Genomic DNA, 16132 nt, shown 5'->3' with positions numbered 1-16132 from the left:
CGGATGAGGTCATGTGTTATTGATATGTTAATGTCATCTAGTAATGTGTTATTGATATGTGGATTTGTGATTGATACGTGGATGTGATATAGTCCTGTGTTATTTATACGTGGATGTGATCTAGTCCTGGGTTAATGATACGTGGATGTGATCTAGTCCTGTGTTGTTGATACATGGATGCAGTATGAGATCATGTCCTATTGATACGTGGATGTGTTATTGATACGTGGATGTGATCTAGTCCTATGATATTGATACTTGGATTTGATGTAGTCCTGTGTTATTGATACTTGGATGTGATGTGGTCATGTGTTATTGATACGTGGATGTGATCTAGTCCTGTGTTATTGATACGAGGATGTAATGTACTCATGTGTTATTGATACGTGGACATGATGTCGTCCTGTGTTATTGATACGTGGATGTGATCTAGTCCTGTGTTATTGATACGTGGATGTGTTATTGATACGTGGATGTGATCTAGTCCTATGATATTGATACTTGGATGGAATGTACCCATGTGTTATTGATACGTGGATGTGGTCTAGTCCTGTGTTATTGATACGTGGATGTGTTATTGATACGTGGATGTGATCTTGTCCTATGATATTGATACTTTGATGTAATGTACCCATGTGTTATTGATACGTGGATGTGGTCTAGTCCTGTGTTATTGATACGTGGATGTCCTCCAGGATCGACATCCTGAAGTATGTGATCTACGGCGTGGCCTCGGCCTTCCTGGTGTACGGCGTGCTGCTGATGGTGGAGGGCTTCTTCACCAGCGGCGCCATCAGGGACCTCTACGGAGACTTCAAGATCACCGCCTGCGGCCGCTGTGTCAGCGCCTGGGTACACACACCGCACGCACACACGCACGCTGTTACGACCCGGCTCGGAAGGGGAAAGGGAAGCAACATAAACCAGATGGTTTTTGGTAAATTAAGGTTATTTATTTGTACAGAGTTTAACCAAGGATTTCCAGCTATCAGAAACGGGCAAGTGGGTGCTGTGTAAACCACTGAAAACAATATAACAAAATACAGATTACGGACTAACAGCAAAAATAAAAGCATGAAACAAAAACCCTCTCTGGATACTGCAAACTAAACACAAAGAGCACAGCACCCCTAAATCTGGTGAGACTAACATAAAGTGACTACAGGTGTGCAAACAAAGTCAGTAACACCAAACAAAGTCAGTCTATTAACTAGCAGCACTGCTAACACACAATTCCGCTCAAACACAGTCAACCTAATCACACGAGTGGCAACAAGGCAAGCTAATCATAAGAATGAGAGCTGCCACGAGCAGCAGCCCTGCAGCCTATTTGGAGGGGGAGCGTCTTGCTGGCAGCTTCTAGATTGGAGGAACCGGTGGAGCGCCGAGCCAATCAGCATCACTGGTATCAGGAATGGAGAAGGTGAAGGGATGCTGCTCCAATGGGCAACCAACAGGAAATAGGCGGGGCTGGCAGTGGCCAGACCAGTTCCTCAGCTAGGAACCACACAGCCTGATTAGCAGAGGTGGAAAGTAACGAATTACATTACTCGCGTTACTGTAATTGAGTAGCTTTTTTGTGTACTTGTACTTTTTTAACTACTTTTTAAAATGTGTAATTTTACTTTTACTTAAGTACATTTTCTTTGGAGTAATGTACTTCGGTACATTTTACAGCACAAGCGTTACTGAGTAAAAAAAAATCTCACTGAAACAAAAAAAACGTGTTCTGGTAATGAATTATGGGATGTAAAAAACTGACGTTGTGCCCCTGCGCGGCGGCAGCTCTAGAATTCTAGCCTAGAACCTAGTTCTTTTATAAAGAGTGTTGGCGCGTACGATCTGTCTCTCACTCAAACGATGAAGAGTAAGAGAACAGTAGAGGCAGAAAACACTGATTATAAAAAAGTAACTTTTTACTTTTACTTGAGTAGATTTTTTGACCGGTAAATTTACTCGTACTTGAGTACAATTTCAACAGAGTAACAGTACTTGTACTTGAGTAAAATATTTTAGTACTCTTTCCACCTCTGCTGATTAGCATACCACTACAAACAGTGACAGTTACACACTAACAAACAGCGGTGGCCGTAACACACGCACATACACGAACACACGCACACAGACTGTCTTGGGGTGTCTATATGTCTGGGGGGGGTGTCTATATGCCTGGGAGGTGTGTCTATATGTATGGAGGAGTGTCTACATGTCTGGAGGTGTGTCTTATAGCTATAATGTCATTCTTGTTTTATTGACTTTTTCGACTGTTGTTTTAAAGTTGTAGTGCATCCCGTTGGTTTGAAGCTGTTGGGGAGGAGTCCGGTATCTGACTGGTAACACCCCCCCTTTGGCCTTGACCAATCAGGATCCAGTGTTTCCCTATATTATGGGTTTCTCTGTATGCTGTAGTTCATCCTGCTGTCTATATGATGGGTTTCTCTGTGTTGAAGTTCATCCTGCTGACGTACGTCTTCATGCTGGCCTGGCTCGGGGTCACTGCCTTCACCGCGCTCCCCGTCTTCATGTTCTTCAACATCTGGAACATCTGCCAGAACACCACCATGCTGGAGGGCACTTCCCTCTGCCTGGACCCCCGGCAGTATGGTACGACCTGTCTGTCTGAATCTCTGTCTCTCTGTCTGTCTGTCTGACCCTCTGTCGGTCTGACTCCTGTCTGTCGGACCACCTGTCTATCTGACCTCCTGTCTGTCTGACTCCTGTCTGTCTGACCACCTATCTGTCTGACACGCTGTTTGTCTGTCTGACTCTCTGTCTGTCTCTCTGTCTGACTCCTGTCTGTCTGACTCTCTGTCTGTCTGCCTGTGGTCTGTGTGACTCTGTCTCTCTGTCTGTCTGACTCTCTGTCTGTCAATATGTCTGATTACTGTCTGTCTGGCTCTCTGTCTGTCTGTCTGTATGTGTGATTCTCTGTCTCTCTGTCCGTCTGACTCTCTGTCTGTCTGTGTGACTCTCTGTCTCTGTCTGTCTGACTCTCTGTCTGACTCCTGTCTGTCTGGCTCTCTGTCTGTCTGTCTGTGTGACTCTCTGTCTCTCTGTCTGTCTGTCTCTCTGTCTGTCTCTCAAGGTATGGTCCCAATCTCTGACGCCCGGACGGTTTGCTCTGGATCCGACAAGTTCCTCAAGATGTGTGAATCCAACGAGGTGAGACCCCGTGTGTTGTGGCGCAGCGTAACGTTGTGTTATGTTTTGGACAAGCAGTGTAGCTAACGTTATGTTGTGTTTTGGACTAGCAGTGTAGCTAACGTTGTGTTGTGTTGTGTTGTGTTGTGTTATGGACTAGCAGTGTAGCTAACGTTGTGTTGTGTTATGGACTAGCGGTGTAGCTAACGTTGTGTTGTGTTGTGTTGTGGACTAGCAGTGTAGATAACGTACTGTTGTGTTGTGGACTAGTGGTGTAGCTAACGTTGTGTTGCGTTGTATTGTGGACTAGCGGTGGACTAACGTTTGGTTGTATTGTGTTGTGTTAGGGACTGGCAGTGTGTCTTACGCTGTGTTGTGCTGTGTTGTGGACTAGTAGTGGTGTAGTTAACGTTGCGTTGTATTGTGTTGTGTTATGGACTAGCGGTGTAGCTAACGTTGTGTTGTGTTGTGCAATAACAGTGTAGATAACGTTGTGTTGTGTTGTGTTGTGGACTAGCGGTGTAGCTAACGTTGTTTCCTCCAGCTGGACATGACCTTTCACCTCTTCATCTGCGCCCTGGCGGGGGCGGGAGCGGCTGTCATCGCTATGGTAACACATAAACCTGCACACACAAGCAAGAGTCACTACGCAACACTACACACTAACCACTACACACCGCACACTAACCACTACATACTACACACTGCACGCTAACTACTAAAAACACACTTTACACTAACCACTAAACACTTACTACTAACATCTACACATTGCACACTACACACTACAGACTAACCACTACACACAATGGTGAGATTTCCCTGATAACCTTGTGAAGGTAGTTAGTTTATGATAACTAGTTGAGGTTAATTTAGGATAACTTGTGGAGGTAGAGTTAATTTATGATAACTAGTAGAGGTAGAGTTAGTTAGTCAAGAGGATTCTGGGCGTCGACCACCTCAGCATCCAAGGGAAGACATTTTGGTGCAGTACCCCCCCCCCCCCTCTCTCTCTCTTCATGCCGTAGCGTTGTCATGGAAACAGGGAGAAGAATGGCTGCTGGCTGCATCAGTAGAAAAACACAGGGAGACATTTTCTGAGAAAGAGCGAGCAAGGTTTAGGATGATGGAGAGAATAACAGACAGTTAGACAGGCAGAAGGGCAGGCAGACAGACAGACAGACAGACAGACAGACAGACAGACAGACAGACAGACAGACAGACAGACAGACAGACAGACAGACAGACAGACAGACAGACAGACAGACAGACAGACAGACAGACAGACAGACAGACAGACAGACAGACAGACAGACAGACAGACAGACAGACAGACAGACAGACTAAACACTGTGTTGGATGAACTCTGAGGTCTGCTGTTAGGGAGCCAGATGGTTTTAAGGCGTGGTCGTGCTCTGAATATACATCCCATCCACACGGTGCCCGCTGCTATGGAAACTGCATCACGCGGTGCAATGCTGCCCCCTGTTGGACACTGAGAATAATTACAGCTAAAACTACACTATAAACATTGAACCGTACTGACCGGGCGCTCCCTTCCAGATCCACTACCTCATGGTGCTGTCGGCTAACTGGGCGTATGTGAAGGACGCGTGCCGCCTGCAGAAGTACGAAGACATCAAGAACAAGGAGGAGCAGGAGCTCCACGACATCCACTCCACCCGCTCCAAGGAGCGCCTCAACGCCTACACCTAGACCCCAACCTCAGCTCCACCCTCCAGCCCCTACACCTAGACCCCCACCCCCAGCCCCTACACCTAGACCCCCACCCTCAATGCCTACACCTAAACCCCCACCCTCAGCCCCAATCCCCCAGCCCCTACACCCCCACCCTCAGCCCCAGAACATAGACCCTGAACCCAACCCCCATCCCCACCCTCAGCCACTTCACCTAGACCCCCACCCTCAGCCCCAGAACATAGACCCTGAGTCAGCTTCACCCCACCAGCTACGCTACACCTCCACCGGTATGCCTCCACCTGTCTTTTCTATGCCTATCCACCTCTCTACCTGTCTCTCTAACTTTCTCTTTGTCTCTCTCTCCCTACCTGTGTCTCTACCTGTCTCTTTCTCTTTCTCTCTCTACCTTTCTCCTTCTGTCTCTCTCTCTCTCTCTGTGTGGTGGAGGGGCGTGTCTGGCTGCTCTGTGGTCACATGACCCTACCCTCACCATGGTTGCTATGACGATATATAGTAGTTTCTCACTGATTGGTTGAGTGCAGCTCGTTGTTCAGTGAAACACCACGTGGGCTAGTGTTGATGTTGTCATTATTATCTCCAGCAGGGAGGTCGGGGTCTTTAAGGTTTGAAGCACATTGAAGCACAATCTGTCTGTCTGACATCCCTCCAGCCCACAGAGGGGGAGGAGCCTCTGGGGGGGGGGAGGAGCCTCGTTTTAAGCTTGTGAACCGGGAGCCGACCAGAACAGAAACCAAATGAATGACAGGAAGTCCATCTAATGTGCCCCCCCTCCCCCCACCCCCCCCCCCCCACGCGCGCTAGACGGAACGCTGTCCAATCAGAGGTGAGCCTCGCCCACGTCGATAAATCTATTTTCTGATAAGTAGGCTAGAGAACCTGTCCCGTTGAGATGAACTGTGAGTGAGTGGAGCATTCGTTGGGTTTCTGTTCCGACCCATCCAGCTTCCACTGATCGCTGTACTGTACCTGAACCGAGAGGCGACACCAGGAAACAAGGTCGTAGATCTGATAGGAGTCTCGGTACCACAGCTGTGAAACAGTCTGGTCGCCACGCCAACCACCCCGACGTGGAGCCAACATGGCCGACTACTTTGTTGCCTGGCAACACGGTGTCGTTGTTTTCCTGAGGCCTGGTGCACTTTTGGCCCGCACGTCTCTCTGTGTTTAGTGCTGTGGTGTTCGGACCCTGATGTACAGTGAGGTGAATACTGTGAGTGTAGCTGTTCTTCGTGGCATGGACGTGCATTAATTAATATTGTGAACTTTAAGCACTTGTTTCTTTCTAAACCTCTTCTTCTGACTGTCTTGCCGGACTAGCTTGTTGCGTGCGCTAACCCCCCATTCGTCCTGCATTATGCTATAAGTGAATAGAAACGTAGTGTTTCGGTCGTCCGTTCAGTTCGTTACCTCCTCTCCCCGTCAGTCTTGCTAACTCCGTAGCCATGGAAACCAGGTGATCAGCCACTTCCTGTTGTAGTTTTTTTGTACCATCTCCCAGAATGCTCGGTTTTGTATTGCCATGTGCCAATCGGTCATGTTCGACCTACGATCAAATCTGCTTGCGTAAATAAAATGAACTTGTGAACTTGTTAATAACACTGGCTCTGTTTATTCTACCTTCATGAGTTCATTCAGCAGTCAGACTGACTAACTACTAGTATTCACTATTATTATGATTATTATTATTACAAATACAACTAGTACAACTACACTAACCATTACTATTAGTTCTGTTTGGCTCACAGTATCTTTGCATCAAATAATAAAAGAAACATCCTGTAAAAACATAGTTTAGGTTATACTGAAGCCCCTGGAGGTTACGGGTTCCATTCCCCATCTTTACACTATACCCAGACCAGCGGGAACAGCAGAAGGGGACTCACCGAACGATACCATATGAGCACGTCAATTATCACACCTCACAACTACTAGAAATATCATGACTACTTCAACGTTTGGTAGTCCTGAAAATCACGTCCCGCAGCGAGCAGTAAGCAGTGGTAGTCCGCAGAGGGCGCTGTCGCCGCGTCCTTTTAAATTAACCCCCTTTAATTATACCTAGAGGACCTTGTTTTGAGTGTCTGGTTATTATTCCGATTAGTTTAAACCTACACGAAGAGTTCCCGTGACGGGGGAGGGGGGGCACAAAAAATATCAAAGATTTGAAGGACGCCCGAAGCTGAGGAGATGAGTGCGGTTCGCGGGTGTTCAGGAGGAGGAGGGAAGAGCGGGAATCCTCACGGGGGGGGGGAAATCTCCCGCTGAGCCGATTACCTCGAGGTGGAGGTGAAAAGGAAGCCCCGCCCCTCTAATCAGGTCAGCAGGGAGCACAACCGGGAACTCGTCGGCCGGATGTCTCACTCGAGGATACGAGTTTTTTACGATTTTTACTAGTTTAATAACTCCTTTCCGCGGGATTGTGTCGGTGCGGTTCTCTCTGGATGCGGCGAAGCGTGCGTTGGGTTCTCGGAGCGGCCTGACCCGGCGGAGGATGCGGTGGGCGGTGCTCGCCCAGGTGGCGCTCTGCTGCCTGGGGACGGTGCGCTGCTTCTGTCCGGCCCAGTGCACCTGCACCCCCAACAGCCGGGACGGGGGCTCGGTCAGCAGGTAACCACACACACTCGACTCATTGTTAACTTGACTTTGAGGCGTTTATTTTCGGACTTTGAGATAATTTTAAATGCAAATGAACCTCTTGCACACACACACACACACACACACACACACACACACACACACACACACACACACACACACACACACAAAGCCTATATTATAAATTGAATAACCATAACAAGTGAGGACACTACGGATCAGAACTGTTTCCATTGTGAAATTAATCCTTATTATCACCGGCGCACCGACACCTATAAATACCCGCACTGTGTCGGCCAGGAAGCAGTGCATCATGGGTATGACTGCCCAGCTATCATATATCTCTCCCTGAGATGATTGGATTGACTCAGAGCAAGGATGTCTATATTAATTTGCTCAGCTGTTGTGAACAGGCCACCTTATGGTTACCTTGATGGCTCATGGTCACATCATAGTAGCCACCAACACATCTGTGCTCTGGCTGCTGCCAATTGTCCCTCCCTCTGAAACACGGCTAGACATGGAGGCCCCCCCCCCCCCCCCCCCCCCCCCCCCCCCCCCCATGGTGTCAGGAACATGCTGGCAGTATGTCCAGTTCTGATCATAATGTAGATAGTGTCTGGTGGTCTAGAGATGGTGATCATACAGTAGATAAGGTCTGATGGTGATAATACTGTAGATAAGGTAATTTGTCTGATGGGATCATACTGTAGATCAGGTCTACAGTAGATGGTGAACATACTGTAGATCAGATCTGATGGTGATCTGTAGACGGGGTCTGACGATCCTAGAGATAGTGATCACGTGTTTCCTTACACTTAAAAATAATACTTAGTATTGGTGTAGCATCTTATCCTAGCCATCTCTGTTGTATACAGGGAATAGGTTAACCTAGCGATGGTATGTGCGTGGCACTTGGTTCTATGTACATCCTAACTGTGCCGACAGCGATATGTTGTTGTTACTAGTTACTTCTGTTTGTAAGTCGCTCTGGATAAAAGCGTCTGCTAAACGCCCTGCGTGTTGATGCTCCTGTCAGCTCGGTGGTCTGCAACGACCCGGACATGGCGGACATCCCCATCAACGTTCCGGTGGATACGGTGAAGCTGCGCGTGGAGAAGACGGGCGTGCGGCGCGTCCCCAGCGAGGCCTTCTACTACCTGCCGGACCTGCGCTACCTCTGGATCACCTACAACGCCGTGTCGGCCCTGGACCCCGGGGCCTTCTACAACCTCAAGCTGCTCCACGAGCTGCGCCTCGACGGGAACCAGATCTCAGTGTTCCCCTGGGACGCCCTGAGGGAGATGCCCAGCCTGCGCACCCTGGACCTCCACAACAACCGGCTGGCGGCCCTGCCGGCCGAGGCGGTGGCCCTGCTGCCGGGCCTCACCTACCTGGACCTGTCCTCCAACCGGCTCGGCACCCTGCCCTCCGACCTCATGGACCTCTGGCCGCCCTTCAACGGGAGCCCCATACGCAAGGGCGCCGGGCCGAAGGTCATCCTAGGTACGTCTAACCCTAACCTCACCCCTTCACTAGGGGGGTCTCACCCCTCCACTAGGTAGGTCTCACCCCTCCTCTAGGGAGGTCTCCCCCCTCCCCCGGGGAGGTCTCACCCCTCCCCTAGGGAGGTCTCACCCCTCCTCTATGGAGGTCTCACCCCCACACTAGGTAGGTCTCACCCCTCCTCTAGCTAGGTCTCACCCCTCCACTAGGGAGGTCTCACCCCTCCACTAGGTAGGTCTCACCCCTCCTCTAGGGAGGTCTAACCCCTCCACTAGGGAGGTCTCACCCCTCCCCTAGGGAGGTCTCACCCCTCCCCTGGGGAGGTCTCACCCCTCCCCTAGGTAGGTCTCACCCCTCCTCTAGGGAGGTCTGACCCCTCTAGCTAAGTCTCCCCCCTCTACTAGGGAGGTGTCATATTCTAGATATACGATAGCGGGACTCGGATGCAGTCTGTCAGCGATGTGTTTATTGATAGTCAGACCTGTTGATCCACTCAAGGACCATCCGAGTCTCTACTGGTCAGGGCTTGTTTTAACAGAGATTGTTTAAAATGACCTTATAGCACTCCATGTTACAGGGTGTGTTTTGGATGGAGATGGTTTAATAGGACCTTTTATAAGCTTTTGTGTACCGTATGTTCGAGGGTGTAGGGGTAAAGCCGAGCACTCCTCGTGTCTGAAGTGAAGAAGAACCAGGATCAGTGTGGACCTCCACCCTCTGTCGACCAACAGACTCCCAGTGAACCAAACACGGAAAGGGACTTTTAGTATTTCACTAAAACACGTTCACCGCTGTCTCACTGAAAGTGTGCTAAACGGTGACGCTTGTAAACATATGTGCGGCTAGCAGACTAAGTAGGCAGATGGTATTGGTGGAGTAGGGCTTTAGTAGCTCGTCCTGCTAATACCGAGGTAAGCTTGTTAGCGTCGCCTCTCACACATTGCTGTGGATAAGGGCTCACTGCTAGACCTGCAGTAGATCTAAAACTCATCACCAGCCATTCACCAAGTGATTAGCATTTTGTCCTTTGTCCATTCAAACCTCTTGGACGTGAACCAATGATCGTATTATAGATTCCTGTGACCAGGGAATAAAAATGGTTTGATTTTCGCTTCAGATCCCGCTGAGAATTTCAGAACTGATCTGACCTGACAGTCCAGAGCAGAATCAAGGGACAGAAAGATGTATGATGCATCCCAACCACAGATCACACATGCTCATATGATGCCTTCTATGGGAACATGAACACACCAGACCAGCAACCTCATAGTCCAGATCCTTAAGGTCGTCCCTCTACCGTGACGGACCAGGCAGTGTGGGGATGAATGATGTTCTCTGGTACTGGCTAGTGGAACCTAGTCCTGACGGTATCTCCTCTAGGTCTGACTAGTGGTTCCTAGTCCTGATGGTATCTCCTCTAGTCCTGACTAGGGGTACATTGGGCTCACTGTATCTCCTCTACTGGTTCCTAGTCCTGACGCTGTCGCGTCTAGTCTTGACGAGGGGTACCTTGTGCTGACTGTTTCTCGTTTAGTGGTACCTTGTGCTGACGGTATCTCCTCTAGTGGTACCCTGTGCTGACTGTATCTCCTCTATTGGCACCTTGTGCTGACTATCTGTAGTCATACCTTGTGCTGACTGTATCTCCTCTAGTCATACCTTATGCTGACTATCTCTAGTGGTACCCTGTGCTGACTGTATCTCCTCTAGTGGTACCCTGTGCTGACTGTATCTCCTCTAGTGGTACCCTGTGCTGACTGTATCTCCTCTAGTGGCACGTTGTGCTGACTGTATCTCCTCTAGTGGTACCCTGTGCTGACTGTATCTCCTCTAGTGGTACCCTGTGCTGACTGTATCTCCTCTAGTGGCACGTTGTGCTGACGGTATCTCCTCTATTGGTACCTTGTGCTGACTATCTGTAGTCATACCTTGTGCTGACTGTATCTCCTCTAGTCATACCTTATGCTGACTGTATCTCCTCTAGTGGTACCCTGTGCTGACTGTAACTCCTCTAATGGTACCCTGTGCTGACTGTATCTCCTCTAGTGGTACCCTGTGCTGACTGTATCTGCTCTAGTGGTACGTTGTGCTGACGGTATCTCCTCTAGTGGTACCCTGGGCTGACGGTATCTCCTCTAGTGGTACCCTGTGCTGACTGTATCTCCTCTAGTGGTACGTTGTGCTGACGGTATCTCCTCTAGTGGTACCCTGTGCTAACTGTATCTCCGCTAGTGGTACCTTGTGCTGACGGTATCTCCTACAGTGGTACCCTGTGCTAACTGTATCTCCTCTGTGCCCCAGGCTTGCAGGACAACCCCTGGATCTGCGACTGTCGCCTCTCCAAGATCATCGCGCTCTCCAAGATGACGGACTGCCCGGTGGTCCTGATGGACCTGTTCGTGACGTGCAGCGGACCCGAGAACCTGGCGGGAGTTCTGCTGCAGCGGGTGGAGCTGGAGCAGTGCGTCAAACCCACGGTGATGACCTCGGCCACCCAGCTCACCTCCCCGCTGGGCAGCAACCTCCTGCTGCGCTGCGACGCCACCGGCCTGCCCACGCCCTCGCTGCTCTGGGCCAAGTCCGACGGAACCTACCCCAACAACACGGGTCAGAACGTTAGAACCTTAACCTGTAGAACCGTACTACCATAACCCATAGAACCTTAAGAACATGGGTCAGTACCATAGTACCTTAACCTATAGAACCTTAAGAACAGGGGTCAGAACCGTAGTACCTTAACCTATAGAACCTTAAGAACAGGGGTCAGAACCTTAGTACCTTAACCTGTAGAACCTTATGAACATGGGTCAGAACCTCAGTACCTTAAACAATAGAATCTTAACCTATAGAACCTTAAGAACAGGGGTCAGAACCGTAGTACCTTAACCTATAGAACCGTAGTACCTTAACCTATAGAACCTTAAGAACAGGGGTCAGAACCTTAGTACCTTAACCTGTAGAACCTTATGAACATGTGTCAGAACCTCAGTACCTTAAACAATAGAATCTTAACCGATAGAACCTTAAGAACAGGGGTCAGTACCTTATTACCTTAACCTATGGTAACCAAAGGGGTCAGTACCTTAGGAACACGGGTCAGTACCTTAGCCACAGGGGTCAGAACAATTAGAACACGGCTCAGATCCTTATGGTCAGTCAGCACTCCGGTAGCATCCTTACCCTCCACACGTGACGTCACACTCGGGTCTTGTTGGGGTTTATGTTCACGCTCCCAAGACAAAGTCCAGCTCAGTGGCATCCAACACAAATCACTTTAACCGGATTTGCATCCTACTTTGGCTCTCGTTGAGGGTTGTGTTCTGGGGTGTCCTGGCTGTGTTCCTGGGTGACCTGGGATGTTCTGGTTGTTCTCCGGTCCTGACGGTCTGGTGTGTGTTACAGTCCAGGAGTCTCCGGTGGACGGCGTGCGCTGGTCCATCATGAGCCTGCTGGGGATCCTGGGGCGCGACGCGGGGAACTACAGCTGCAGCGCCAAGAACTACGCCGGCAACGCCCAGGCTACCATCTCGGTGGCGGTGGCGGGGGGAGACGTTACCACGCCGCCGCCCCTTGGGACCAGCGCGGAGCCAGGGACCAGCGGGGGGCCAGCGGTCAGCACTGCCCTTCCCTCGACCCCCTCAGTCACCTCCGCCTCCACCACCATCAACACCACCCTCGTCCCCACCACCGCCGCCGCCGTCACCACCCCTGCCCCCGGCTCCTCGCCCCCCACCACCGCCCCCCCCAGACTGACCACCCCGCCGCCACCGCCCCCCCCGGCCGAGACCAAGCCCCCAACGCCCCGCCCCCCCAAACCCCCGCCCGGCAGCGACAGCAGGAAGCTGGCGGCCGACGAGACCAGCAAGAAGACGGACGCGTCGCGGGCCCTCAGGGGCCTGAAGGTGGTGGAGGAGGGGCCCGACAGCGCCGTGCTGCTCTGGACCACCCAGGGTCTGGCCCGGGACGCCGCCCTGACGGTGGTGTGCTCGCCGTACGGGGACCAGGACGCCAAGCGCACGCTGGAGACCACGGCGGGCAGCGGCAAGGTGCTGCTGGAGGGGCTGGCCCCCGGCCTGCGCTACTCGGTGTGCCTGGTGGGCCGGGGCCCCATCCAGGGGAAGGACCCCTGCCTGGACTTCTACACGCTGGGGGAGGGCGGCGGCCCCTCGCTGCTGCTGGTGGCCAGCTGGGTGGCGTGCGCGGTGGCCCTGCCCCTCATCGGCCTGCTGCTCTACAAGATCGTGGCGCTGTCGTGCAGCGGGCCGCCGCCCGACGCGGAGCAGCTGGAGAAGGAGAGCTACGTCGGGTTCGAGACTATCTCCATGAAGCAGCGGGGCCCCGGGGCCCGGGCCAGCGAGCTCTGGGCCCGCCGGGCCCCCAACGACTCGGAGAGGATGATGCTCTGCTCCCGCTCCAGCCTCGACTCCCAGACCACCTACAAGAGCGAGAGCTCCAGGTCAGAGTACCTCTGCTGACCTACGACCCCGACCATGGGTGCACGAGTCACGTGGAGAGACGTTGGAGCAGAACCGGCCCTGATTGGACGGTTTGATGACATTGATTCAGGGTCTTAATGGCCTCCAGGCTCCACCTAGGTGGGTCTTACTGGGCTCCTCTGGGCAGGTGAGGCTGCTGAAACCAGCCACCACACAACCCACTCGCCCCCCCCCCCCCCCCCCATTGTCCAAGACCTCCCAGGGTCACCAGCAGCCCCCCTCCCCCCGGAGGCCTTGACTGGCGGAGGCACCGCCGTCTGGACGGGCTGGAGTGGCCCCTCAGAGCTGGAAAGTCGTGGTCGCTCCTTGGAGCGCCCAGACCATCGGTGGGTAGGGCCGCGATCCCTCAGGGGCCACTAAGGGCCGGTCCCAGGGGCCGCTGGCGGGGTTGGCTGACCTCCTCTGCTGCTAGGGGCCTCATACAGCCCTCCTGGGTCCCCCCTGGTCCGGAGGGGCCCCACGTTGGGAGGGGCCCCACATGGGGAGGGGTGGGGCCCCAGAGTAGAGTACTAGGCCCCTCCACAACCAGGACTCGGGGTGAAGATGTTGAAAGCGGTTTATTGCAGAGTTTGAGTACAAGCATAGAGCAGGTGTTCTCTGAGCGGTCAGACTCGGGGGCCAGCCGTCCACCACACAGACGACACTTATGATTCAGCATGACTTATAGTAAAAACACAATGCCAACACGTACTACACTACTTTTTTTAATAAAAACAATAATGCTCAGACCAGACCAGACGTTTCTACATTTTCAGCCTTAAATTGGGCAAACATGTTAAGGTTGTTCTCACCAAATGTTACAGGGACGTTATGTTTCTAAGGTGGTTTCCTGTCAGTCGTTGTAACGGCAAATTCGTGTTTCTGCTTTAAATTGATGCCTTATCCTAAAATAATTGATTATTGTCAACGTACCACGTAGTATATTGAAATGTTTTGCCATTGTGTGTTGAGTGTACACAAGGTATCTCCATGTATCAGTGACACATGTACCATTCTTTTTAATAAATTTGTCTTTGTTACATTTTATTAAATGCGTATTTCATTCATAATTATTATTATTATTATATTGTTATATTCATTACACATTTCATTCCACAATAAGGTTACCAGTTTAGCAGTTATACTGTTGACCCTGGTCATCTGCTGGTGTATCAACCTTTAACTATATTAAACCAAGTTAAACCCCGTTCTACCAAACTAACCGACCCGCTCCGTCCTGCGTCCCTCTTCGTTCTCGACTTTCTTTGTTCCTTTGTCTCCGTTTTCCAGCGTTTTTTTAGCAGTTTTCAACAGGAAGCGATGTATCAACACTCGTCGGCTGAATGCCCACGGCCATTACATGCGGGCGGCGCCGTTACCAGGCACATCTCCCACCGCTGCCCGGTGGTCATGGCGACCCCAGCGGTGGTCCCGGCGTGTCTTCAGTGAGGCCCTTTGTCTGGCTGCAGGGTGAAGAGGTCAGCCGGGCTAACGCCGTGACGCTAGACAACAGCTATCAGATTAGCGGCTGACTGCGCAGAACAATACCCCAGTCATGGCCGTAGACGGCATGCTAACCGCTGCTAGCTGCTGTTCCCTGGGAAACAATTCCTCACGCATCACCTGGACATGAGTCACGCTGGAGGAAAACTATTATATATAGACATAATGTACGCACATTAATACAGACTCATGGACGCAACAGTAGTACTATGCACACCAAGACACATTTATACACTAATGCACAATATAATACTAATATACACACCAAGATACATTAATGCACACTAATACACGCAATACTACTAATAGACACACTAAGACACATTAATAACCATTAATACACACTATACTTATAATAAACACACCCAGATACATAAATACACACAAATATTCGCAATACACGCAATACTACTAATATACACAAGACGCATAAATATCCACTAATATTCACTAATACACACAACACTACTAGTATACACACCAAGACAAATAAATTCCCACTATTCCTCACAAATGTTCATTAATACACACTACTACTAATGTAGACACCAAGATATGTTAATATACACTAATACACGCAAAACTGCTAATAAACACAATAATGGACACTAATACACACTTTAAATTACATGAAATAAAGTACAACATTATACAATAACACACATTAATATACACCCACTAAAACACTATTATACACTAAACACTTTAATACACTCTCTCTCTCGCTCTCTCTCTCTCTCTCTCTCTCTCTCTCTCTCTCTCTCTCTCTCTCTCTCTCTCTCTCTCTCTCTCTCTCTCTCTCTCAGACACTGGCCCTATACAGAGGGGTGTTCTTCTTGTCCAGATATATAGTCGATCTTTCCAGGTCCTGCTTCAGTCTCCTCATTCTCCTGATGAGACCTCTACTCTCCTCCTCGCTGCACCTCCTAAAGACCTCTCCTCCTCTCTGCACCTCCTAACCAGCCTCTCCCCCTCCCTCCTCTCCTCTCCTCCGCCCCTGCTCCTCTAGGTGAGCTCTCCTCTCTAACGTGTCACATTCATCACAGCAGTGTCAGGAATTTCATACTCTGCTCCTAAACTGTGCTGAGGACCGTGGGGAGGACTGGGAGCAGGACAACAAGACTGGGAGCAGAAAGACCAGACTGGGACCACTACTACCAGACTGGGACCAGAGGAACCAGGACAACCAG

General features: G+C 50.7%; 2 protein-coding genes across 2 annotated transcripts in view; both read left to right on the top strand.

Annotated features, from left to right (window-relative positions):
- Nucleotides 1-4857, top strand: part of gpm6aa (glycoprotein M6Aa) — a 9766-nt gene extending 4909 nt beyond the window's left edge. Inside the window, exons 3-7 of the mRNA XM_056599956.1 lie at nucleotides 696-852; nucleotides 2451-2604; nucleotides 3086-3162; nucleotides 3686-3751; nucleotides 4705-4857. Of these exons, the coding sequence (XP_056455931.1) occupies nucleotides 696-852; nucleotides 2451-2604; nucleotides 3086-3162; nucleotides 3686-3751; nucleotides 4705-4857 (607 nt within the window). The remainder of the gene's footprint in view (nucleotides 1-695; nucleotides 853-2450; nucleotides 2605-3085; nucleotides 3163-3685; nucleotides 3752-4704) is intronic.
- A 2292-nt stretch (nucleotides 4858-7149) lies between these two features.
- lrit3a (info leucine-rich repeat, immunoglobulin-like and transmembrane domains 3a) lies at nucleotides 7150-14445 on the top strand. The gene is made up of 4 exons (XM_056599938.1): nucleotides 7150-7470; nucleotides 8498-8964; nucleotides 11266-11571; nucleotides 12367-14445. The coding sequence occupies exons 1-4, from the start codon at nucleotides 7355-7357 to the stop codon at nucleotides 13437-13439; spliced, it is 1962 nt and encodes a 653-aa protein (XP_056455913.1). The 5' UTR covers nucleotides 7150-7354; the 3' UTR covers nucleotides 13440-14445.
- Nucleotides 14446-16132: the final 1687 nt, after the last annotated feature.

The sequence above is a fragment of the Gadus chalcogrammus genome, chromosome 10, assembly GCF_026213295.1.
Source record: "Gadus chalcogrammus isolate NIFS_2021 chromosome 10, NIFS_Gcha_1.0, whole genome shotgun sequence".
Taxonomy (NCBI): Eukaryota; Metazoa; Chordata; class Actinopteri; order Gadiformes; family Gadidae; genus Gadus; species Gadus chalcogrammus.
The sequence above is the reverse complement of the archived record's forward strand: the minus strand, read 5'-3'. Positions and strand labels throughout refer to the sequence as shown.

Coding starts and splice junctions, on each gene's coding strand:
- lrit3a (XM_056599938.1), top strand. CDS start 7,355: ATGCGGTGGGCGGTGCTCGCCCAGGTGGCGCTCTGCTGCCTGGGGACG. Junction 8,965..11,265: donor CGGGCCGAAGGTCATCCTAG/GTACGTCTAACC, acceptor TCTGTGCCCCAG/GCTTGCAGGACAACCCCTGG. Junction 11,572..12,366: donor AACCTACCCCAACAACACGG/GTCAGAACGTTA, acceptor TGTGTGTTACAG/TCCAGGAGTCTCCGGTGGAC.